Genomic DNA, 25,708 nt, shown 5'->3' with positions numbered 1-25,708 from the left:
AATTTTAAATACTTATTTGAGTGGGTTTTCTTGCACAAACCAGGTAGGACTTATTTTGCATTAACTGTTCATCTGCTTTAGTTTAATGGTATTGTTTCAGTAAAACGCAGTGAAACATACAAACTTTCCCCCCCATATTGTGCTACTTTGATTGAATTAACTTAATGTCTACAAATGGTTACCCAGCTAGGATACAGTCCTAAACACACCGATTAGGGCAGGGGTGGGCAACCTTTTTTCTTCAGTGGTCACATTCCTTCAGTGGTATTCTCTTGGGGGCCACATGCCGACTGTGGGCATGGCCCTTTTTTGTTCTTTCTGACATCTCCTTTCTCTGTCTTCTCTCTTTCTGTCATTCTCCTTTCCCCACTATCCCTTTTCCTCCCTGACCAGCGAGCTACAAGAGGGAGCAGGATCCCTCTTACCAGGAGTCTGAACTGATTGCTTGCAAAAGGGCTTTTAAAATTAGGCTGAGAGCCATATAACCTAAAGCCAAGGGGTACAGGTTGCCCACCCCCTTTTAGGGAATAAGCTGTCTTGAGGACTGTAGGACTTAATTCTGAATAAGCATAATAGAATCGCAATGGGCTTGTTCTGCAGTTTTAGTATTTGGAGTGGTTGCAATACTGAGCCTGAAAATAATTGCTTTTGTTAGTGTAACCATTTTCATGATTTAGCCGTAACTATTCCTTGTTACTTTTGTACCCCAAAGAAGTTGTTTCTGTCATTCATGTATGTTTTGTTTTTAATCAACAATGAATAAGGAAGGCAATCTCCAAATGACCTGCATGTCTTGTTAACTTCATTTTCTAATTTTGCTTTTTTATCCAAGGTAACAATGCCCTTTTGGATGTTTGCATTCCTTGAAAATCATCTTTGCTCTTTGTATGCTCAAGAATTCATGTCCAGACTTTCTTTAGCAGTTCACTTTCTTTAGTTTAGGTTTACATTCACTTCCAGTCAGTTGAATAAGCTACCAAATTCTTCTCTTGTTTTAATTTACCCTACAGCAACAGTAGGCGGGATTTCACAACTCTAATTATTTCCATGCTGTGATGAAAACAATCGTAGGATTATAATGTCTCACGTAATCTTGGGGTCAGATTAGCATCAGATCTTGGAAAAAGCGCAGTAGTGGGTTTTTTTTGAGGTAAGTGGCAGTACTATATCTACTGCACATCTGAGATTTGGAATCTGGCCCTGGAGGTGAGAATATTGTAAAAATAAGAACTGCAGGTAGAAAGAGTGGAAAGCCCTGCAGACACTACTGTCCTTGCTCACAGTGTTAAAAGAATCTGGATTTTTGTGTCATGTCAGTTTTGTTTCTGGCGGAATTAGATGGCAAATGAGCATTGTTAACTTTACATTGCATAATCATGAATGATTAGAACAGATTGGTAAAATATTTGTCTTCAACAAGGATTATGCTATATGTGAAGAACTGCATTCAATATGGACAATTTTCTTTAAAAGTTTTAAATGGCTCATGTCATCTTTTTTAAAAGGAAAAAAATATGTAAACTTTGTCTCTTGGACCTTCAGCTGTGGTGAGGATACTGGTGTATTGGTGCTTAGTGTATGTACTCCAACAGAACAAAAACACAGTTGTGCTTTTGAATATATTTTCAAGCTAAGAAATCTCTGCCCAATCAGTACACTTGCCATTTTGTTACAGAACTACTTTTAGTGAATTTGCAGCCAAGCATGCTAAAGACTCACGATTCAAAGCAATTGAAAAAATGAAAGATCGGGAGGCCTTGTTTAATGAGTTTATCACAGCAGCACGAAAGAAGGAAAAAGAAGATTCGAAGACCAGAGGAGAGAAGGTAAGATTTTTATATCAAGGATGTGAAAGGATCATAATGAGAGGAATGGAAGAGGGCCCATGCTAGTCTGTGAGTCTTCCAGATTCTCACCCTGTCCTCCCAATTATTTTCTCCTTTTTTTTTCTTAGTTTAAGCATTTGATCATGTATTTTATTTTTTGGTTTGTTTTTGGGGGGATGCTGGTCTGTTAAACTTTTCTCTAAAGTCAGAAAGAATATACGGTTCTAGTGTAGTATATAATATTCCTTTTTCCTAAATTAATGTATAGGTTTCAAAATTCTAGAGTATGGAAAAAAATAGAATTTTGGCTGCTAATCTCCAAACAGATTATTGCATATGCATTCTGTCAGTGATTCAAGTAAGATTTGAGAACTATTTGTGGACAAATTTCAAATAGTTGCTTTACCTCTAAATGCTAACACTTCAGTGGTCTTTTTAATCTTCCAATGAATGTATTTTAGCATGGCTATTTATCACAATTAAAGGTCGCCTATGAAAGATTAATGAATTCCAAATGTCATTTGTCTGCACTGGCAATACAAGAGGCAAAGTGCACATCACTGGGGAAGGTGGATGCTGCAAACTGTCTTCAACAGTGTTGGCATCAAAATATTCAGCAACTTCCTTCAGTGTCCTAGTATGCTGTGTGAATTAAGGAAAAGACATCCTTTTGAAACCTAATCATTTCTGGGATTTCTGTTTCTTTACATATTCTATAAGTGAAGCTAATATAAGTTCTTTTCAGTAAGAAAGCAGTATAGTGTATTTCATGCAAAAGTAACCTGTCACATAGGAATGGGAAGCATTCACAATTGAAATGCAAATCTATTGATATAACAAAAATTAGCAATTTTTATAGGCCTTGGGTAGAATCCAACATCATGTGAGTATACTTCTGTTCACTTGTTGGGGGTATTTCACCTTCCCACTGCAGTCCCATTGTGTAAGTGAAAGTCTGTTCCACTTGCACATGGACAGCATTGGATACAACCTCTTCAGTATGTGTATGTGGTTCTTCACAGCTCATCCTCTATTATAATAGTAACAGCCAGCAATTTAATATGTGTTTATAACTCACTTTTGAGTGTTCAAAATGCTTCCTAAGCATTATCTTGCTGTAATTCTTACTACAACCTTACTTACAATAACATTTTAAAGATGTTTTTATTGTTTTATCACTTGTTTGCTTCCCCGAGGGACAGGATATAAATTTAATAATAATAACAGCAAGCGTTTAAGTAGATCAGTATTTTTCTCCATATTTCAGATAGAGAACTAATGATAAGAGAGAGTGGCTTACCTAAGGCCCCTCTTACCAGAATGAGATTCAGTCCAAGAACTGCTCAGTCTTAGGCTCCAATCCTTTGCACATATACCTGGGAGTAAGTCCCATTGTACTCAATGGAACTTACTTCTGATAGATACGTATAGGATTGCGCCCTTAGATTCTATGCGACATCAACTCTATGTAATCGCTATGCTATACCAGAATGATTAGCTTTCTAGAGGTGGACATACGTAACCCAGAACTTTAGCCTACACTACTCTCTACTTGTTGAATGTATAGTCATGGTTTAAACATTGTTGGATCCTAGCTATAATCAAAGTGAATAATTAATAAATAAATTCTCTTAGGTTGCATGAGCTACATCAGACGAGATTTTCTGTTACTGTATTTATATTTGCATTTGAAACTAATTATTTCTTTTCTCCCAAAGCCTCTTGTAACCATTTTATGTATTCTGTTTTGTAACAAGTGGATAGATTTTACAGTTTTGTGCTGTGCGGCCTGTCAATCAGTTCAGTCTGACAGCTGTCAATCACTGACACGCAAAGTATTATGGGATTCCCTAGTGAGGAAAGAATTGGTATCTCTGTGTGGTGACTTTAGCCTCCCGCAGTTCCGGTACTTTACATTTTTTCAGTTTTTTTCCTTGTGAAGTGATGAGAGTTGTGCCCAGAATGTGTAAACTGCAAAAAAAAGGAGAAAAATCCTCCTAAATACGCACAAAATATTTTCAGCCTTATGTGCTTTTGTATTTCCACAAAAAAATCTAAAACTTAACCAAAAATATGCCTAAAGTGTGAAGTGAAGCTTTCTCAGCCAGTTCCCCCCACCCACACATACACAAAGAGCCTTGATGCTGGAGTGGAGAAACTTGTGGCTTTCCAGATGGCATTGGACTCCAGTTCCCATCATTGCTAGCTGGGGCTGATGGGTGCTGGAGTCCAACAACATTTGGAGGGCCACAGATTCCCCATCCCTGATTTAATGCAAGTATTGTATGATTTTCCGCAAACCTTTAAAGTAAGCATTTGAAATATCACACCGAGTCAACTGTTCTTCCAACTTTGTGGTTCAGCTATTTAGTGAGATTAAAGAGGGAAAATAGTCAAGGTCCTTTAGGACTAGAAATATGACTATATTTTTATGCTGAAGGGAGAGATGTAAGGTATATCAATTAAACCCTGTTGCTTAGCTGCAACTTTATAGGAATAGAAAGAGGGGTTTTTCAAAAGTGCATGTATTTATATAGCTCCGCTCAGTAAGGTCTGACTAAGCTGAATGTTGCCAGGCCAGTATTTTATAATTTAACTAAACTACTCTGCAACCTTCCTTTTCACTAGCAATTGTTCGAATTCCATTTACCCTCAGTTACCCTGTCCACATTTTTTTAAAGAAAGTAAAAATAAAGACAGAATCAAAGGACAGAGTAGAGAGTGTGGTTCAGTTATGATCAGAACCTACTTAGGAAAAAATGTACAGCTGTGTTTTTATACTTAAGGATTTAGAATCAATACTCTTGGGTTTATACTTTTCAGCTGACTGATTTTGTTAGAAAAGACAGTAGAAGAGTTACCTTTAGCTGAAATACTGTCTCTTCTCTACAGCACTTGGTGGTAGGATCATGCTGGCTTCCAAGTTAGAAAAAGGTTGACAGCTGCTGGTTTCTATAGAGATACGGGTGCATGCTGTGTAGATGTCAGGCAGGTTTGTTGCTGTAGCTTCTTTTGTAGTTGTAATGTTCTGAGTCCTTCTAATTGAATTCCAGTTAATTTTTTGACTTGAAGGTGAGCTTAGTGAACAGTATAAAAAGAAAGTAGAAAAGTAACATTAATCCATTTGGTGTGCTTGTACAGTTACCTTACTTTAAAGATTTCCACAGAAACACCTTTTGTTTGTCTTTTCTTAAGTATACATTTCCTACATCTGGCTTAGAAAGCTTTCTATTTTGATACTAGTTGCATGTTATGTTTACATTCATCTTTGGAGTAACAAATACAATTTTTAAAATTTAGTGATAAGGTTACTGAGTACCTTCTTAAACACTACTGTGGTAGATCTATAATTGGTAGACAGTTAACAAAATTGCTGTACTCAGCACTGTGAGGCCATTTCCTGATTTTATTTGCCTTTGGACTTCAAAAAATTCATTGTCCTCGCATAACACTACCAAGAACCAAATACCAGTATTGAGGGATAGCTACAGATTATTAGCATTATGTAGTAATTACCATTAATATTTGAAGGGAGCTAGAATACAAGTTTTCATTTGGTTGGTAAGGCACATCTGCATCAAACCGTAATATTAACCATACTTAAGTCAATGGGATTTAGTGTCCTATGATGCATTAAGACTTAGGGTTTCAAGTAATAAGCTCTGCATGCATAATTTGGGTTTGTCAGGGAGGATGTTAACATTTATGATCTGGCCTGGCTTATTGATTCAATAATGTCTGTTGTACAGCTAAAATAACTGATCCCTATCCAGTCTCAGAAAGAAGCTGTGAATATACTTAAAAAGTATACTTGGCCCCATGGGCAGGCCGTGGCCATTTAGCAAGATGAGATCACTGATCTCAGTGAAAGGCTTTTTCCCGTGGATCAGAAGCCTAATTATGTGTGAAGCAACTTCCCATGTGATTGCAGCAGCTGTGCTCACACTGTCCAACAGCGGTGTATTGGGAGCATCTGTGGCACCCTCCCGGTGTCAGTGCTACAAAAACTAAGAAGAGAGGAGGTCTGGGGAGGTTGGTGTTGTATCTGTGCGGCTGCTCCACCAGTGTGGAGCTCCCCTGACCTTGCCCGCCCCCTGTCCTGGCAGTGCAGCACTGACACCTGGAGGGCAGTGCTAGCTCGCTGCTCCCCGTTGCACCCACGTGCACACATACCACCGCTATCATCATCACAACCGCTGAAAAGATGGTTTTCCACTGCCACAGCAACATGAGAAATTGATCCTTGCAAGCCGATTATAACATGCTGCTATGCCATGTGGTTGTGTTATGTACACCTCCACATGCAAGTGGCTGTATGTGTGACTTTGCCAAAGGCTCTGCAGTTCCATCTCTGTCATACATTAAATCAAGAAAATCCCAAAAGTTCCAAGGGAAGCTGACAGAGAAAATAACTGGAGGGAGGGGAGAAGGAGAGTGAAGAAAAGAATGCTTATGTTTGGCTGCATTTGTTCATGTGGAAGAGGGAACTGTTTTATGAACCATTTCATTATAGACTGAATTTTACTATCATGATTTATGCTTGCTTTTAGTCAGATTCAGACAGCTTCTCACTATTTTATATGATATTTAATTTTGACCTTCATCACCAAGTTTTAAAATCAGTTTCCATTGCTAGCTGCTACTGATGTCCTTGAAACTAATTTGCACATTTTAATGCATATATGTAAATTTTTATATTTTATTCCTTAATTCAGCAAATCAGTCCTTAAAAGTGCAGTGGGAAACCTAAGAGTATAGCCCACCAAGCATTGCTCCTGTGAAAAAACAACCTACAGTGTATTATACCCTGACTAGAATCCAAAGGGGTAGAGCTATGGGCTACTTATCAAAGCAGGTCCTCACTACAAGTGGTGTGGGAGTATGAACGATCCAAGCGTTTCTCCACATATGCACACACTTCCTCAAAGTGGAAGGATTGCACCAATCATGAACATATATGCCCCAGAATGCACACTACGCATTCATGCTTCCCTCTGAAGCGTATAAGGGACTATTTCAATGAATGTGTGGACTGGCCCCATGTTTGCAGTCTGGGTTTCCTCTGCAGTTTTTTGCAGGAGCAATACCAATTGTATATGAGATGCATGCTTCTTAGGTGGATTAGCAGGGTAGTGCTGCTGTACTAGAAACTTCTCAAGAAAGCCCCAAATATTGAGGCAATTGTCTTCTGCCTGTATAAACAGCCTCTTTAAATAATGGCCTAAGACTGTAGTGACTGTACAGTATCCTTTAAGGAACTATTCATATTGCATTTTGAAGGCTTCTGTATTATGTTTTAATATATTTACAAACATTTCTTCCAAAATGACAGTGGATTAAATTTAAAGTTTAGTATCCTTATGGAAAATTTAATTTTGAATATATGAAATTAAAATAGTTTTTGCTGTACGGTAAGTCTGCTGTTGCTATTTTAAAAAAACTGCACTGCAAGCATTCAGAAGTTGAGTGACTTCGTTTGTCCCCTTTTCTTCCTTTTGTCTTATGTTTTAAAATACAGATCAAAATGGATTTCTTTGAACTGTTATCTAATCATCACTTGGACAGTCAGTCTCGCTGGAGCAAAGTGAAAGACAAAGTAGAGACTGACCCTCGCTACAAAGCTGTGGATAGTTCTTCACTAAGGGAGGATCTTTTTAAGCAGTACATTGAAAAAATAGCCAAAGTATGTGTTACTAGTGAAACTGCTTCCATTTTCTTAGTATTTTACTGATGGAGCAATTCATATAAACTTTGAAGTACCCCCAATAGCACAAATAATAGAATGCTATTTCTTTTTTTTTTTAATCTAGTTTTCTTATCTGTAATAGGCATTGACCTTTACTCTCAGATTGGTATCCTTATTTATTTGTTGCCTTATAAAATCAACTCTCTAAGCACCATACAATATGTATTATATATAAAACAACCCTTTGGTCCCTTGAAGGGCATCCCACTGCCCATAATATTTTGCAGAATGATGGTGCAGAGGGAGCAAATGGGGGTGATTTTCCATAGAAGGACTGCCATCAAGCGGGTTATAGCTCCACCTATCGTCCGAAGGCAAGAATGTTTTGAAGTCAAGACTAGGGGCGTCAGGCCCCTCCCACTCTCCAGTTCATTCTTGCCTTCGTACCGAACAAGTTTGATTATTGATAGTGTAGCTTATAGATAAGTCTTTCTGTTCTGTGTGACAGGGTGGGAGATTTGTGTGTGTACGTTTTCCTCCTCTGTCCTGTCTTGTCTTGTCTTGTTTTTCAAACCATTTGTTTAAATCCAGTTGTTATCCCTGGGGAATTTCTTTGGAGGGTTCTTTTTTCCCTGTGATTTTTTCCCCAGGAAGTTGCCTTATGGCGCTTCACGGAGACCGCGGCTGCGGCTCTCTCCTCTATAGGCGGCGGACACAGCTTTAAACCAGGGGCTTGCGGCTGCGGCTTCCTGCTCTGCTCCGCTGCCGTTTCTTGTGCCTTTACGGCCTCTCGCATACTTCGGGAGCCTGCTACTGCGGCTCCTGCGCCTTCAGTCCCTCGCCGCCCTCCCGGTTATGGCTGCGGCTTGTTTCTGAGGCGACTCCTTCAAAACTCCCCTTCCTAGAGCCTGCGGCGGCAGCTCTCCACCCTTCCGCCTCAACGACTCTAATTAGCGGCATTTCTTTGAGGCAGTTTTTTCAAACCTCCCCCTCCGGGAGCCTGCGGCTGCGGCTCTCTGTCCTGCCTTCTGAACAGCTCCTATTAGTGGGGCTGTCCTGCGTTCCCCGACTCGTTTCGCGGCTTTAAGATTCTCGCCGCAATGGTCTCTTGGGGTCTGCGGCTGCGGCTTATTTTTCTTCCCCTGACTCTTGGCAGAACCTCCCCCATCTAGATTTAATGACGCAGTTACGTCTCTCAGCTCCGCGGCTGTAGAACGCCTTCCAAGCCGTCTTACCCGAGCTTTTCCCTCAGTGTCCGCCATTGCTCCTTCCTCTGCCATTTTTTCTCCCGCTTTTTTCACGGGCGCCGTTTTGTCTGTCTCCTTTTTCACGCTCTTTCTGTTTAGCTTACGCAGTACTTATAAAGGGGATCTAGTTTATAACGGCTGAGGATAGCAGAGCCAAGGCTTCAGATCTACTGCCTCTGCTACTGCTGCCCATCTGCTTGTATGTAGTCTTTTGCAACTATTTGATTCTGTACATTCTGCCCCATCCGTGGCCGTGTACTAAGACTGTTGCTACTGTACAAGAGCTGTTTGGACTGTACATTCTGCCCCATCCGTGGCCGTGTACTAAGACTGTTACTACTGCACAAGAGCTGTTTCAACTGTACATTCTGCCCCATCCGTGGCCATGTACCAAGGCTGATACTTCTGTACAAGAGCTGTTTGGACTGTACATTCTGCCCCATCCGTGGCCGTGTACCAAGGCTGTTAACCACGTACATTCTGCCCCATCCGTGGCCGTGTACTAAGACTGTTACTACTGTAGAAGAGCTGTTTCAACTGTACATTCTGCCCCATCCGTGGCCGTGTACCAAGGCTGATACTTCTGTACAAGAGCTGTTTGAACTGTACATTCTGCCCCATCCGTGACCGTGTACCAAGACTGATAATTCTGTACATTCTGCCCCATCCGTGGCCGTGTACCAACGCTCCTAAACCAGTACATTCTGCCCCATCCGTGGCCGTGTACTTCGCCATCTGCCAGTGCATTCTGCCCCATCCGTGGCCGTGTACTGAGCCTATTTGGGTCTGTACATTCTGCCTCACCCGTGGCTGTGTACTGAACCCCTCCGGAATATATGATGGTCCATAGTCCTCCCATTTCCTCAATAATTTGGAGGAGGGAGAGAGTGGAGTAAGACGGCCCTATAGCCAGTGTACTACTTTGTCTTCCTCTTCCCACCCACCCCCAGGCCAGCACAAGACCAGCAGGGTTTAGAATTTGAGAGGTTGACTGCCACAAGTTCTCCCTTCCCTGCCCTTGGAGGATTGCTGTCCCCAATGAATATAAACTATTCAGTAATGCTTGACATATTGGTGTTGGAATAATTCTTAAAAAAAATTTTTTTTTAAGTTCAGCTCTGGACTCTAAAAACACAAAATAATGTAATACACTAGAAGTAATCTGTGTTCATAAATAGAAGAGGGGAATCTCCCAAGTGTCATGCAGTGATCACAAAATCTATCTGTAGAGTAATTAACTTGTAGTAAACCTCAGAGCTGTGTCCTGAGAATGGAATTTGTTCATAGCTCCAAACAGACCTGGAGTTAGTACAGAAGCTGCCTTAGTCTCCCCATATGATGACCTGGGTTGGGAGAAAGACAGAGAGTGTGACTCGGTTGTGTTATGGAAATATGCAGAGATACTCGGCATCTGAGCTGCGTGTGTGCCAGTGTGTGCATTTCACTAAGCAGCAGGCTTTTACCCTGCATTTAGATCATTGAGACTTAAGACTTAGTAAAATAAGAAAAACCTACTTTATTTATAAAAATACATAGTCGATAGGAAAAGCATACCTAGTTCTAACTAAGTTGGAGGCACGGTGCCCAAACTTGGGTATTGCCCTCATGACTCAGGAGAGAGAGCAAAGACAAAGATGTCTCCTCTCTCCTCAGAAGGTCAAAAAAGATGACGAAGGATGGGCAGGTCAGCTTCCCTGAGCATATCAGTTTACAATGGAAGGAAGTTAGGTAGAGAACAGCACAGATAAAGGTAGGCAAGCCTAGCCATCTGGAGGACCCTAACTCTATCTTCCTTCTGGAATACAAACAAAAGAACCCAAATAGGAGTTGCTCTTGCCCCAACACCCCTTCTCAACGAGTGTTTGGTTCAGCCCACGAGGTTCATCTTGTCTCTTAGCTTGAAATATCTGACTTTGTCCAACGCCTTCGTCAGCACGTCTGCATTCATGTCTTCCGTTGGACAATACTCCATCTTGAGTAGTCCTCTGTGATAGGTATCTGTAATGAAATGGTACTTCACATCTATGTGCTTGGTTCATGAACTCACCCCTTCTGACTCCATGAGTCTGATGCATCCTTGGTAGTCTTCATGCATCACAACCAGGGCTGTGGAGTCAGTACGCCAAACCTTCATCTCTGACTCCTCTATTTTTCTACTGTCCGACTCCTTCATAAATGGCAAATGTATATTAACTAGTAATAACAAATTTACTGTAGTAAAATGGTAGCACAAGGCATTTCATCACCACTACGTGAATCATCAGGCTAGGTTGATAGAACATAAAATATATTGATTTGATTAAAATTTCTGAACAAGAAAACTTTCCTAAATTCCTATGAAAGTTTTTATTTTGAAGTCGGAGTCTGTACGTTTCTACCGACTCCACCCAAAATTGCTTCCGACTCCACAGCCCTGATCACAACAGGCCCAGCTATAGAGATGCCTAATTCTTTGAACAGTTCAAGTAGCTGTGGCAACTGTCTGCTTGCTTCAGAAGCTGATGCATACTCTGCTTCTTTGGAAGAGAGTGCTACAGTCTCTTGTTTCTTACTTGCCCAGCTGATCACAGAATCTCCAGAGCAGAAGATGTTTCCACTGGTGGATTTTCGATCTGTAGTGTCTTCAGCCCAATCAGCATCTGCATATACCAGTAGTTTGGGATTTGGGTAGCTGCTAACTTCAACTTCATGGTTGCAGTGCCTTTCAGATATCACGCCATTCTCTTGATTGCTTCCCAGTCCTTCTTGGTTGGTGAGCTGGTTTTTCTGCACAGGTATCTCACTGCTGTCGCCACATCTGGCCTTGTAACAGTGCTGATATACAGAAGTTTTCCAATGGCTTGTCTTGTATCTTTCAAGGTTTCCTTCAGCATCCTGCTTTTTCTTGAATATCCACTTGCAACCTACAGCTTTTCTTCCTTGAGGAAGCTTGGTCAGTGTCTAAGTTTTATTCTTGTGTAGAGCTTCCAGCTCTTCCTTGGCTGCCTTCCTCCACCTCTCAGCTTCAGCGTTGGGTAAGGCTTCAATCTCTTTCCAGTTCTTTGGCTCTGAAAGTTCATCTCTCACGAGGTAAGCAAATCTTTCTGGTGGTACATCTTTGTGGGTGCTGGCACTTTGGCTGCCTCTTCTGGCTCAGACTCCTCATCTTCCTCTGCTGGTGTATTATTGTGATCCCTTCTGTTGTGGAAGAATAGCTCAGTGTCTTCTATTTCACTGTCATCTGTTTGGTGTGGCGCCCCTTCTGGTTGGTGTGTACACTTTCCTTCATCAAAGTGCCCAGTTCTGTATATGCCAACTTAGCCAGTTTTGGGATCTGTGACTCGGTATCTCTTCTGTGTTGAAGAATATCCAATTAATATTCCTTCCTTGGCAGTGTTGTCAAATTTTGATCTCTTTTATTTCAGGATGTGTACAAAGGCCTTGCAGCCAAATACACAAAGGTGACACATGCTTGGTGTCCGACCATACCATAGCTCAAAAGGTGTTTTGTTGGTTGCATCTGCTGGAAGTCGGTTCTGCAGATAGGTGGCAGTAACCGCTTCTTCCCTCCAGTATTGTGTGGTAACTGCATCTTCCAACAAGGAACGAATCATCTGTCCAAGAGTCCGGTTCATGCGTTCCACAACCCCATTTTGTTCTGGGGTATAAACAATAGTAGTCTGGTGCTCTGTGCCTTCCTGACATAGAAAGTCTTGCATAGCCCTGGACACAAATTCTCCTTCATTGTTGGATCTTATAGTTTGTGGCTTTCTGGCAAATTTGTTGGATGCAATTCTGATTTAGTCCTTCTGTTTTTGAAGTACTTGACTTTTCCCTCTCAGTAGGTACATTGTAGTATACCATGAGTAATCATCTATGAAAGTGAGCATGTATAAATTTCCACCCTGTGATGGCATTCTAATGGTCCACAAAGGTCTGTGTGAATTAATTCTAGATATTTTGCAGTTTTCCTTTAACTTTGCTTAGGAAAGTTTGGTTTCACACTTTTTGTCTTTATACAACATACACATTTTTCTTTGGATTTACACTGTCCAATTTAATGTCTCTAGCCAAATTTTACTTCCCTAGAGCATTGATTCTGACTAAGCTGGCATGTCCCATTCTTTGATGCCAAACATGTAAACATCCAGAATCACAGGTTTCTTTGGCTGTATTTGCATGCGTAGTTTCAAAATATTCCAAATGCAAAAGTCCATTTTTCAATTTTGCAGCACAACACACTTCTCCTTGGTCTAAAACTTGGCTAATTTTGTCACTTAAAAAAAGTTCACCTCCAAGCTCCATTATTTTAGTGGTACTTATTAAATTATATTTAAATGCTGGAACAAATAGGCAATTTTTCAATTCAAGCTCTCTGGAACCCTTTGGCGTTTTGCAAAGTAGCTCCACTGTGCCTATTCCTTGAGAATAGAAAACATCTCCTGATGCTGTAATTATATTCTGTGTATGGGGGCTAAAGTTCTTAAATAATTTTTTATTATTTATTAACTGTGTGGTAGCCCCATTGTTGATTAAAAATCTGGTTTTATAATCATTCTTTGCATCAGATACATAGTAACTGGAATGCTTCACTTTAGTTTCGCTATTTGAATTTCTTTCAGCTTGCTTCTGTTTAAAATCAACTTTCTCCTGTCTCCCTTCTAGGACAATCTCTTTGAAGGTGATTAGGATATTTTCATTTGAAGCAATTCTTCCTTTCTCTGTGCCGTGCTGCGGCTTTGGGGCATGACTCAACTCTCTATCTTGCCTTTGGTTGCTGTTTTTGCCCACAGTAAAATTTGCTTTTTCAGACATAGCTTATTCCTGTCTCTCTTTATAGTCCTGATCTTTCAGACATGCTATAATCTGATCCAAATTCTGATCTGTTGAAGTATGCAAGCTGTGGTATAACGGTGTTCATTTAGAGAGGCCAGGAATATTACTTTTTGTAAATCTTTTTCTAAAGATCTAATGCATCTTTCTAATTCTTGGAGCAGACTTATAAATCTCTCCAGATGCTGATTCAGAGCCTCTCTGTCAGATTGTCTCAGTATGTACAGCGACTCATAGAGAAACATCACATGATTGTTTTATTTTCTCTGATACACATTTTCAAACTTTCCCCATATTTCTTTAGCATTCCTACAGCCCATGCAAACATTTAGTGCCTCTTCTGATAAAGCAGAAATAAGAACAGACTTCATTTTGGCATGCTTATGCTTCCAGGAAGCAACAGCGACTTCATCCGCTGCTTAAGGTTCAGGATCAGTCAGGACTCCATGCAGATTCTCCCCTTCCAGAAGTGCTGTTATTCGGAGACTCCAAATTACATAATTGTCCTTCTCCAGCCTTGGGATGCTTGTCTTGTGTTGATTCTTCAGCCATGGTTTCCTATCTTTTGTTCTGCTTTTCTTTCTCTAATCTAGTCTCCTTTTGATTTCTTTTTGTAAATAACACACAGCCTTTTTGCTTTCAGGCACAACTTGCAGTTCAATTTAGCTTACTGGGTGGCCATAACCCTTTGTTATGAAAATATGTAGAGGTAATCAGCATCTGAGCTGCGTGTGTGCCAGTGTGTGTATTTACCTAAGCAGCAGGCTTTTACCCTGCATTTAGATCACTGAGACTTAAGACTTAGTAAAATAAGAAAAACTTACTTTATTTATAAAAATACATAGTCATAGGAAAGGCATACCTAGTTCTAACTAACTAAGTTGGAGGCGCAGTGCCCAGACTTGGGTATTGCCCTCATGGCTCAGGAGAGAGAGCAAAGACAAAGATCTCTCTCCTCAGATGGTCAAAAAAGATGACAAAGGAAGGATGGGCAGGTCAGCTTCCCTGAGCATATCAGTTTACAATGGAAGGAAGTTAGGAAAGAACAGTACACGTAAAGGTAGGCAAGCCTAGCCATCTGGAGGACCCTAACTCTATCTTCCTTCTGGAATACAAACAAAAGAACCCAAACGGGTTGCTCTTGTCCCACTTCCAACAGGTTATTCTTCCATCTTTCAGTGGCTTTCAATACCACCAACCATGGTATCCTTCTGGGGCGACTGGCTGAGTTCAGTGTTGGAGTCACCACATTGCAGTGGGTCTGTTCCTACTTGATGGCTGGCTCCAGAAGGTGGTTCTTGGGCAGCCTTGCTTGGCTTCATGGGTTCTCCAGTATATAGTCCCACAGGGGTCAGTTCTATCTCTCATGTTGTATGAAACCACTGAGTGAGATAACACAAAGTTTTGGAGTGCATTGTCATCAATATGCTGATGACACACAGCTCTATATCTCTTTTTCATCTTCTGCAGGTGAGGCAGTGGATGTGCTGAATCAGTGCTTGGTTGCAAAAAATGGACTGGATGAAGGTCAATAAACTGAAGCTTAATCTAAGACTGAGATGCTGTTAGTGGGTGGTTCCTCTGAGTGGCTGAGTGTGCAGCCTGCTCTAGATGAGGTCACACTCCATTGCTGTCATTTGAGACACAGGTGGCCTCAGTGGCACAGGGTGCCTTTCATCAACTTAAGCTGGCAGCCCAACTGCAACCCTATCTGGACAGGGATAACCTGGCTCAGTCATCTATGCTCAAGTGACCTCAAGGTTGACTATTGCAATGTACTTTACTTGGGGCTGCCTTTGAAAACCATTCAGAAGCATCATTTAGTGCACAATGTGGCTGCCCAATTGTTGGCAGGTTCAAGGCAAACAGAGCATATAACACCAATTCTGTTCCAATAACACGGTCTGCCTGAACACTTTTGAGCCCAATTCAAAGTGCTGTCTTTGACCTGTAAAGCTCTTTCTGGCTCAGGACCCCGATACCTTCTGGAACGCCTCTCCCCATATGAACCTACGCAGACCCTTAGATTTTCTTGTGAGGCCCTTCTCCAACTCTCTCCTCTGAGGGAGGCTCAGAGGATGGTGACAAGGGACAGGGACTTTTCAGTTGCGGCTACCCATCTATAGAATGAGGTCTGCCTGGTGCCTTCATTTGGTGTCTTTTCCAGTGCCAGGTAAAGACAACTTTTTCCCAGGCGTTTGATAGGCTAAGATGAAGTAGTTTGTATTAGTGTGCTGCCAAAGCTGTCTGTGACTGTGTGGGGGTGATTGTTACTGTTCTGTTTGTTTTTATTATATACTTACTGTTACTTTTAACAATGTTATAAGCTGCTTGGAGACCTTTGGGTGACAAGTGACTAATACATCTAAATAATAATAACAATGTTCTCCCTATATAAATTATCTGCATCTGTCCATTTGCCCTTCCTGCTATTCTGCAAAAGACCTTTTTGTCATTTCCTTTAAACTTTCCTTTGCTCCTTCCTGCTGGAAACTTGAGCTGCTAATTGAAGAATATCTTTTTAGTAATTCATAAAAACACTGTTTTATGAATTTATTTATTTGCTCACTAAAATGTATACCTCTCTTTTCAGTTTGGTAGCACCACAAGGTGGTTTAAAATAGGAATGGGAACAATAACATCTGCTCTAAAACAATTTTAAAACCACTTAAAGCTAAAACTGATTCATCATAGAGTCGTAACAACAGTCCAGCAGCTTAAAACGTTCATCCTTCAAATGCTCTACTAAACAATATGCACCTAAATATCAGTGAAGAGACGTACATATCATAAGTGAAGCTGACTTCCCTTAAGAAAAGTTCCAAAGACTGGGTCCTATTACTTAGAAAACCCTGCACCTTGTGACTAGTTTAGCTTCTGACGGTCGTGGCATTTGAATACACATAGTACTCATTTTAAGTGCATGGCAGCTCACCTGCGTAGCTTGCCCCCAGACCATTTAGGATTTAAAGATAAGAACCAATATTTTTGATTGTGCCTAGAAAGGGGCACTGAATTAGTTTGTCTCTCCTAGGCCTTGCAGCTAATTTGAATAGTGCAGTTTTTTCAGTTTACATATTCTGGCTTACATGTGTTCCTTTCAGGAATTTTGTTTTGATTTATGCATGTGATTGAAGTCCTAGGACAGTATAAATCAGAAGTGTGGACAAGACTTCTCATCCTAAGGACTGCATAAGCCATGATACTCTCATTGCGTTTCTGTTATTTTCACCTCAAGGATCACCCTTAGTCCTGATTATTTTTATTCTCCTTCAGACTGAGCTACAATTCCTGGCCTTACCTAATCAACTTCTAGTCGCTTATTCTGCTACTTGAGAGGTGAATATGGTTCCCAGTCTGTGGACCATGGGTTGTATTCATTGTACCACTAAGCTGATATATCAGTCAGTGCAAGTACTTCTCTTCTGGAGGATTCTCCCAACCAACCAGAGCAGATTTGGGGATAGCCTAGGGGGAAAGGGGGGGAAATCATGTTGAGCCAGTACTAACCCTTGTGCTCACAGAACGTTTTAGTTGAATACTGCACTTGGACTTCAAGAGTTATTGTAGGTGTTCCAAAGGACTTGGGTATGTAGTTCTTTAATTTCTTCCTCCTTTTTGAAAATTTCAAAGATGATTTGCCAATATAAGATCAAAGTCTCCTTGAACACAGAGAACTAGTCTTTGAATCTCATCCCTGATTTATCCTCCACTTACAATATAAACAAAACGCAACAGCTGTAATTTTGTAGGCAGTCTGTCACCTCTTTTAGTATGCTATGAGATGGATTGTACCCAATTGGTGTCCCTCCACTGATGAAAGGCCCTTTGATCCAGCAGAGCCTTCCCTCAGTATAGTGGGTGTTAAGGTGATTGTTGGCAATTCCCCCCACACACTTCAAAGATATAATGACTTTGGTTGACACATTCTTAACACATATAAATTGAAACCTCACACTGTAACAGCAGTAATGTTTTCAATTTTTCCCCATTAAATTGATTGTATTTTAAACAGGTTAACTTATTTAATCTTTTTTTTTAGTTCATTTTGTGTTGTAGTTAGGCTAAACAGAATGTAATATATACTTTTCAATTTCAGAACGTGGACTCAGAAAAAGAAAAAGAATTGGAAAGACAGGCTCGCATTGAGGCAAGTTTACGTGAACGAGAGAGAGAAGTTCAGAAAGCTCGTTCTGAACAGACAAAAGAGATTGATAGAGAACGGGAACAGCACAAACGGGAAGAGGCCATCCAGAATTTCAAAGCTCTCCTATCTGATATGGTGAGGCTCCTGTGTGTTGAAATTAACAAGTGAAAGCATGCACTTGTGTACAGTGAGCATACAAAATTGTTTCCTGTTGATGTTAATATACGAACTTCTGGAGACATTGATGTGAGTATAGATTCCTTCCCTAAGGTCCTATGAATTGAGAAGAACTAAATTAACTGCCTTTTTTCTTTTTGATTGTCCACTGTAATTAGTAATTTTAGTTGCTCCAGTGGAATAGTTTCAAGTGCCAAACTTTCTTTATGCATTTCTGTTGTATCAAGTAAACACAAGAATGAGACATAAAAAGCAGTTATAGCAGAGTTAGTCCATGAGAACAAACTCCAAAATCCACAATTGAGTAATAACTTTATTAGAACCAACAAAAATGTCACAGAAATGGTGGCAAGCATTTTTAGTTCAGAACTCTTCAACAGGCAAGATGTGACACCAAGTTCCATCTTGGAACTGAGTCTACAAGCTAGCTTCATGGTTACAACATCCGGCCTAATTTTTGGACTTTATATTTTTCCTCATCCCCTCAGTCCTTTCCTTTGTGTAACATCCTGTCTCGTGAAGGAAGGTAGATAACTCAAAAGCTTGCCATGGTCATGTGACATTTTGGTTGGTTCTAATGTTTTTGCCAACTGACTTTTCAAGGACGGCAATTGAGTGTATTTTCCATGTGAGAACAGATTCCATACCAAATATCTTAGCATCAAAAACACTTAATTCTCTATTTTATATAAGTGATTGAACCAGTACATACTTGCATAAAACTAATGACTTCATAATTCTATTCATTACTTTTTGTAGAATTCTGGTAAGAAATAGAATTTTAAATGGTAGCAGAAGACATGTTAAGGAAAGGGAGTGTTGCATTGCACAAAAACCCTGCCTCCCTCAAGAGTGCAGGCAATTTCTGTAATCCCCTTTTGTATCTGCGCTTTCAGCAAATACTTCTTTCCTGCATGCCTTCAGATGTTTTTGTGGACAAGAGAGCTTGGAATATTTACAGGGGAATCCTGTTAAATTCCTCTTCCATTTCCAAGTTCCAGAGAATATGAGCAGCCCCTGTCCTGCCATCTCCTGATAACTGCATGGTGCATGAGAGGTAGTGTAGTGGCTTAAGCAAATAAGCTGGGAACCAGGAAGCCCCCATTTAAAATTTTGCCCCAACGATGAACTCAGTAGATTGCCTTGTATTGGTATTATTAAAGGCAGGTGAGTAACTGTGCCTGTTCTAGAATTCACAGTGTCTCCAGTATTGCAGTTAGCCATAAGAATAAAGAATGTGATCTTGGTAGTCTGTAACATAAGCAGTGAATAGATTACTTTAGACAACAAGGATATCTTTAATTTTTTCCCCTTGAAGTAATTTGGGAATATATCCTCATGTTGTACATTTTGTATAATACTGTAGCTGGTAATACCGCTGTTCTCTCTCTATAGATAGTCAGTATTTTTAGTACTAAAAGGTTCCAATTTGGTAAAATGGGTGATGAATAGACCCATTGAAGTAACTTAAGCCTATTTATTTCAAAGGGGCTGCAATGAGTATGACTTAGCTGGGTAGCACTCTGTGTTTTCATAGAACTCCTAGGTTTATATATTATCTTCAGCACAGCCAAAATTCAGACTTATTTTTCTCTGGACACCCACAGAACGAGAGACTACCCTGGGGACATGTTTAAATTAATGTAGACATCTTTCTGCTTCTTTGATAGATGCATTTGTATCTAAGCCATGGATAATGTTCTTAATGAAAATTAACCCAAAGGCTTTGAAGTATCTTTTTTAAAACAAACAACAAGCTGTATAGTGATCTAAACTTTTTCCTTGGTTAGGTGCGATCTTCAGATGTGTCGTGGTCAGATACCAGAAGGACACTACGAAAAGATCATCGGTGGGAATCTGGCTCCCTTCTGGAAAGAGAAGAGAAGGAAAAACTATTTAATGAACACATTGAGGCACTTACAAAGAAGAAGAAGGAGCATTTCCGGCAACTTCTGGATGAAACTTCATCAGTAAGAGAGATGCTCCACATTTTCCCCTGGACTTTCTTTATAGTTCTGTGTTTCTTTAGCTATTTCTCAATTTTACTAAAAATTATTCTTGAGAGGAAATTGGTATCTGTCCTTTCATTTGCCACTGTTTTTTGCCTAGCAAAACTTGGAACAAAATACATGTTTACTAAATGTATCAATTAATCTGTGTCCAGCCTGACTGTTATGATCTGCTCCTATTTCTAGAACTGAGCCATGTTGGGGCTGGAGAGAGATTTGTAATTCTGGCAAACTTTTGTAGTGAGTGAAGGATCTCAAAGAAGCATAACAATATTCATTGGTAGGGAATGGAATAGGCTTGATCCTACATCAGTACATTTTAACAATTTATATTTGCAGTGGCCTATACTGATTGACATTCTGCCAAATTAAATATCTCACATTTTACTGTAAATGCTACTTAAATGAACTCGGTTTCTCAACTTCCTTCTTTTAAAAGCTTGCATAATAAAATAATATTGAGCTCAAAAGTGAAAACAAATATAACAATTGCCCAGATCCATAAATATGTGCCCTCAGGTAGCACCTTTATATTTCCTCCCTCCTTCCTCTCTCTTAACAGTTGAACAGTGTGAAAGGGTATCAATGTCTTTCACATGATGCAAGGTAGACTTAATCTGTTATGGGGCAGTAGTATATGATGCTTGCGTGTGTGTGTTTTGGGACCTTCTCTGGACATCTTCTGAATATAGGATTGTTTGCTTCTCTGAGGCAACCTCTTGCACTTTTGGATACTTGTCTCTAATCATGGTCATTGTATGCTAGATCAGAAATCATCATTTGAACCAGATAATTGCAAAAGTTTCAAGTTGGCACTGCATGTTTGCATTTCATATACCATCCTGTAATGTTTGTTTTTCTGTTTTAAAAGATTACCTTAACATCAACATGGAAAGAAGTAAAGAAAATAATTAAAGAAGATCCCAGGTGTATTAAATTCTCTTCTAGTGACAGGGTGAGAAGCTTTATAGTAGTCATTCTGGACTTCCCATGCATTGTTAAAACTAGGAATAATTTTTCTCCTTGTGATGCTTTTTTCCAATAATTCAGTGTTGTAGTGATGGTAAGATGTCCAAATTTGCTTCTTTCTTTTCATGCAGAAAAAGCAAAGAGAGTTTGAAGAGTACATCAGAGACAAATATATTACAGCCAAAGCGGATTTCAGAACGCTTTTGAAAGAGACCAAATTTATAACATACAGGTGTGTAATCAGATGCAGCACAGAGATTATTTTGTTCCTTTTTAATCTTGTATATTAATGTAGCAATTTTTTGACATGGGGAATTTTTGGATTGCCACCAGTTATTTCCAAGACTATGAAAGTATTATGTGTAGTTTCTAATGGTGTAACACAACCCCATACGTACTGTGATGCTGCACTATGAAAAGTTCTCTAGCTATGCCTTTGTCAACCTGGTGACCTCCAGATGTTTTGGACTACAACTCCCATCAGCCCAGCCAAAACAGCCGTACTCACATCAGGTACCGGATCCTATGAGTGTGTTGGCTGGGGCTGATATCTTTAGTTATTATTAAATTCCTACCCCACCCAAAAGGTGTCGAGGGCAAGTTGTAGGCCAAAACGTTTGGAAGGCCACAGGTTGGTGAAGGCTACTGTAGCTGCTATGGAATTGCTCAAGGAAAAGCAATGTTTCTCCTTCTCCTGTTGGTGGTTCCTTGGATCCAAACCACTGTTTTGTTTGTTATCAGTCCCCAAAATCTATGTAAACCTATCCATTTAGCAAGGCTAATTTGATCCTAATGGCTTGTCTTATTTTTTTGTGTAGTTAGTGTTTTTACAAAGTATTTATGGACATAATTTACATACCACCTTTATGCTAAAGCATTCAAGGCAATTTAAAAAATGTAACTTTTTGTTTTAATATTGAACAATCTAATAAAACAGCAGATTTACCTTAAGCTATTAGTGATCTCTACCAGGAATGAAAAGATAAGCTACCCTAGCCTGGGTTTCTCTGCTGCCTTTCCTTCAGGGCTCTTTAAGTAACCCCAGGAAGATGGGGAAAGAACTGCCCCAGCAGTTCTTGCAGGCTGTCAGTGATTTAGTCAAGAGCTGCTGGCATGAGCTCCCCACCTGATTGTTGCTATTGTTGTCATTGAAGTAGAGTGCTATCTCAAATGAATGTAATAATGAGATTAATCCTCAGTTGGTCTAGAGTACAAGTGGGATATTGGCATCCATTTTTACAGGTGTTCTTCAACTACAGTGTTTAATTTGAAATGTGCTCATTTTTCTTATTTTACATTTTTATAGTTTAACTTAGTGCTGATTTTAAAAGGTACTGGCAGCCCTTGAGACTGAAGTCTTCTGTTTACCTGCAGAACAGATACAGCACAGGCAGTGGCAGTGCAAGATTTTTTACATTCACACATCCCTGCCATTTTGCCTCACCCCTGACCTGAAGGGGCAACCTTATAGGTGAGAGGATAGCCCAGTCTCTATGTCCTTTTGAGCATTTGGCCTACCTGGTTGCAATGTCAAGAGAGATTTATTTTGGTGGGTGGTATTGTTACTGGGACACCTGTCCACTAGTATCTTCATCAAGATTCCAGTTCATTTTATGTAGCACCCAGTCTCCTGATGGTAATGATGACCCCTACACTTAATTGCAGATCCAAAAAGTTGATCCAGGAATCTGACCAGCACCTGAAGGATATTGAAAAGATACTACAGAATGACAAACGTTATCTGGTACTTGACTGTGTGCCCGAGGAGAGACGCAAACTCATAGTGTCCTATGTAGATGACTTAGATCGCAGAGGACCCCCTCCACCCCCCACAGCTTCAGAGCCTACAAGACGAACAACAAAATAATTGCAAAGTACTCTTAAACAAGAATATCTGTTAAGTCAAGAAGATTGCATGAACCGTCTAGCAGGTTTAATCGTATACATTACCGTGAACCTATTGCAGAACCATCCACGGAGCAGAGAGAAAAGCAGCATTTGTGAACATAAAGCAGTCTCTATAAAGAGAGAACATTTGCATTACTGATGCTTTTTCTCTTTGTTGCATGACTGACAAATATTCTAACCATGCAGCTATTTCCAGTGATTTTTAGGTCCTAGAACAATGCGATATCTGTGTACAAAGTGTGAATGTTGGTAGCATTTTGAGGCATTCTCAGCAGTGTTACATGTGAAAGCCTTGGGATGATTGATATTTGTGGTTTGAAGTTAAGAACGACAAAAAAACTGCAGATGTCCTAATGGGAGAGCCAAGGTCAGGCACTCTGATGATTAAACTATTGACTGCTGAACACCGCAGTAAGATTATACCCCTTCATGAGCCTGAAAATACAGATCCTAATTCTGTACTCAAGTGTGGCCTTTCCTGTCTATAAATCAGGACGAACCCCATTAGTGTCAGATCCAGCATGAGAGGAGAATGAACCTTACAGTGACCAAATTGAATAAACACCATTTGATCTTGTTCACAGGCCTGCTTTAATTCCCCGCTCTCCCTGTCCTCCCCAGTAGGCAAAATCAAGTTGCTTCGCCCAGTAGTCTGCTAATGTTTTTGCTGTAAATTGGAAATGCACAGGAAAAAAGTGTTTTTCCCAGGATAGCACGGTTGTACAAATACACTTTTATTTACCATAAAGTGATTTCTACCAACTTCTGGATTAGAATATGGATTTCCCTTCTGGATATTTCTTGTAAACTATATTCCTGTTTTGAATGTTAAACTTGTGTTTCTAAAGTTTAATTTTGAAATGTTGGGATTGTTCAGTTTACGTATTTGAACGACAATAAACCAACCCTTTTTATATATGGATTGTGTATTCTTAGTAATGGCTCATTACATTTGGATAGAGCAGTCCTATCGGGGCAGAGGAGGGAGAAGAATCTGAAGCAGAAAATCCAAAGCCCCAACAGGGTGGAAAATGGAGGCACATTTTTATATTCCCCTCCTTTTCAGATAGCTTTTTCCCATCCAAATATTCCTTCCCAATGGGAAGAGAGAGAAAACTGCACCAGTTCCACAGCTGTCATACTTGGAAAGCAAAAGTTTCTGCACCCACAGTGGACAGGCTTATGAAGGCTGACCTCTTTCTCTGCCTATGCACCTCTTGAGCAGAACATCATTTTAGGGATCATGGGATCACATCCTATGTGTTTATATGGCAATTCAGACAGTCTAGAAATCATCCAAATAGGCACAGAATAATTTGTGGGAAATCAGCTACACATTCAAAGTAGTTTAAATACCAGAGCATGTATGTGGATCAAACATCATAATTGCAAAAAAAAATATATCAATCATTATTTTGTTTTTAGAGAAAGTACACTGAGGGATGTCGCTTATCAGAGTGAGCAACGGATTCAGAGGAATCCCACATCAAAGCGGACTGCTTTGGAGGGAATCTGCACTTGTCCAAGGCAAAGCAGAATCTGTAAGATGCCTCAAAGCAAGGGCTCTCCCCACGAACAACTTTTTAGTGCCTCAATGATTTAGACTCCCCCCAAAATGGTCTGCTAAAGGTAAAACTAATGTCTCTAAGCTTACCATATAATGAAAATGCCAGAGTGGGCTAAGGAGGAGGTAAATCAAACACATGAGGGAGGAAAGTAACTGACAGGTCTAGCATGTAATCAGAGAAAATGATTATACCAGGACTGTCTAATCCCATGACTTGCTTCTGTCTCTAAGGATCAGGGATGTTATTAAGAGTCTGATGGAGTGCTTGACTTTTCTTTTGCTTAAATCCCTCCCCTTACCCGCCCTTTTCTTTCAAATTAGAGTTATTTTTCATTTATTCCTTTTGCTGGTGTTTTTTTTTAATTTTTTTAGTCTTTATTTTTTAAATCTTGAACTGCTTCCTTATTCTTAGAGTCATTGAATCCTCCATCCTGCTCCTAAAATAGTTTCGGTCTGAGGAGTTTGCTTTAAATTCATTGTAGTCTTTATTTAGTCTGTCTGAAGTCATTTTATACAGCCTTATATTCATACATTGTATGTGGCTTTTTCACAGACACCATAGGTTGCCCCAAGGGATTTTTATTTAATTCATTGCCAAACCATAACCTACCTATTTATTTGTTAAATTAATAATGCTGTTTTCTTTTAATGCCTGTGACTGTTTCACACACACAACAGTCTGTTACTAAACTACAGTGCTATTGTGTGCAGAAGCACTCACTTGTGAGCAGCAAAGCATCATACAATACACTTTGTCATCATTATTACACAGTCACAATTCTATTGTTCACAATTGGTCATGAGGCAGGACTGTGGTGCTAGCAACAAACCACATGATGCTCCCAAGGGCAGTGTGTGGGCAATGGCAGAGGTGGCAACAGCAATGGCTGAATTCTACTCCAACCAAGCTCAAATTCACCTTCACTGTTAAAGGCAGGAGAAGTGATGATGCACAGCAACTGTAGGTTCCCCCTGCAGCACTAGTACCTGGGAGCAAGTGGCAGATCATGGTCTGGAATTACTTTGAGTTGGCAGTGGATCCCAGGTATGACGTCTGTCTGAATTGCAAGAAACAATTGAGCAGGGAGGAGGTTCCAGGGCACTAAACCACCATAAACATTGTGTGCCTGTGTGGGGCAGCACCAGTTCCTCTTTCTCAGGGAAAAGTTAGTCAAAGGATTCGGGAAGAACCAAGAGGTGCACAGGAATGAAGTCTCCCCCTCTCCACCCAAGAAGCAGCTTAATCAGGCAATTGTAGAGGATTTGGGATGGGTCCATCACTCATGCCACCTGGCAAGTCAAATTAAAATGCTGCTTGCTTATCCATTGAATTGATGCACACAAACAAAATAACAGGGAA

At 40.2% G+C, this 25,708-nt stretch overlaps 1 protein-coding gene across 10 annotated transcripts in view; it reads left to right on the top strand.

Annotated features, from left to right (window-relative positions):
* Nucleotides 1–23,697, top strand: part of TCERG1 (transcription elongation regulator 1) — a 54,066-nt gene extending 30,369 nt beyond the window's left edge. For 8 of the 10 annotated variants that reach the window (XM_061616945.1, XM_061616942.1, XM_061616950.1 and 5 more), the window contains 7 exons: nucleotides 1,676–1,826; nucleotides 7,345–7,509; nucleotides 17,671–17,853; nucleotides 19,686–19,865; nucleotides 20,776–20,859; nucleotides 21,005–21,105; nucleotides 22,539–23,697. In XM_061616945.1, coding sequence (XP_061472929.1) covers nucleotides 1,676–1,826; nucleotides 7,345–7,509; nucleotides 17,671–17,853; nucleotides 19,686–19,865; nucleotides 20,776–20,859; nucleotides 21,005–21,105; nucleotides 22,539–22,740 — 1,066 coding nt within the window. In that variant the 3' untranslated portion in view covers nucleotides 22,741–23,697. Of the gene's footprint in view, nucleotides 1–1,675; nucleotides 1,827–7,344; nucleotides 7,510–17,670; nucleotides 17,854–19,685; nucleotides 19,866–20,775; nucleotides 20,860–21,004; nucleotides 21,106–22,247; nucleotides 22,345–22,538 lie in introns of all 10 variants that reach the window. The other 2 variants (XM_061616948.1, XM_061616949.1) reach the window with 2 other exon arrangements.
* The last annotated feature ends 2,011 nt before the right edge of the window (nucleotides 23,698–25,708 follow it).

Source organism: Rhineura floridana, chromosome 3 (genome assembly GCF_030035675.1).
Source record: "Rhineura floridana isolate rRhiFlo1 chromosome 3, rRhiFlo1.hap2, whole genome shotgun sequence".
Taxonomy (NCBI): domain Eukaryota; kingdom Metazoa; phylum Chordata; class Lepidosauria; order Squamata; family Rhineuridae; genus Rhineura; species Rhineura floridana.
The sequence above is the reverse complement of the archived record's forward strand: the minus strand, read 5'-3'. Positions and strand labels throughout refer to the sequence as shown.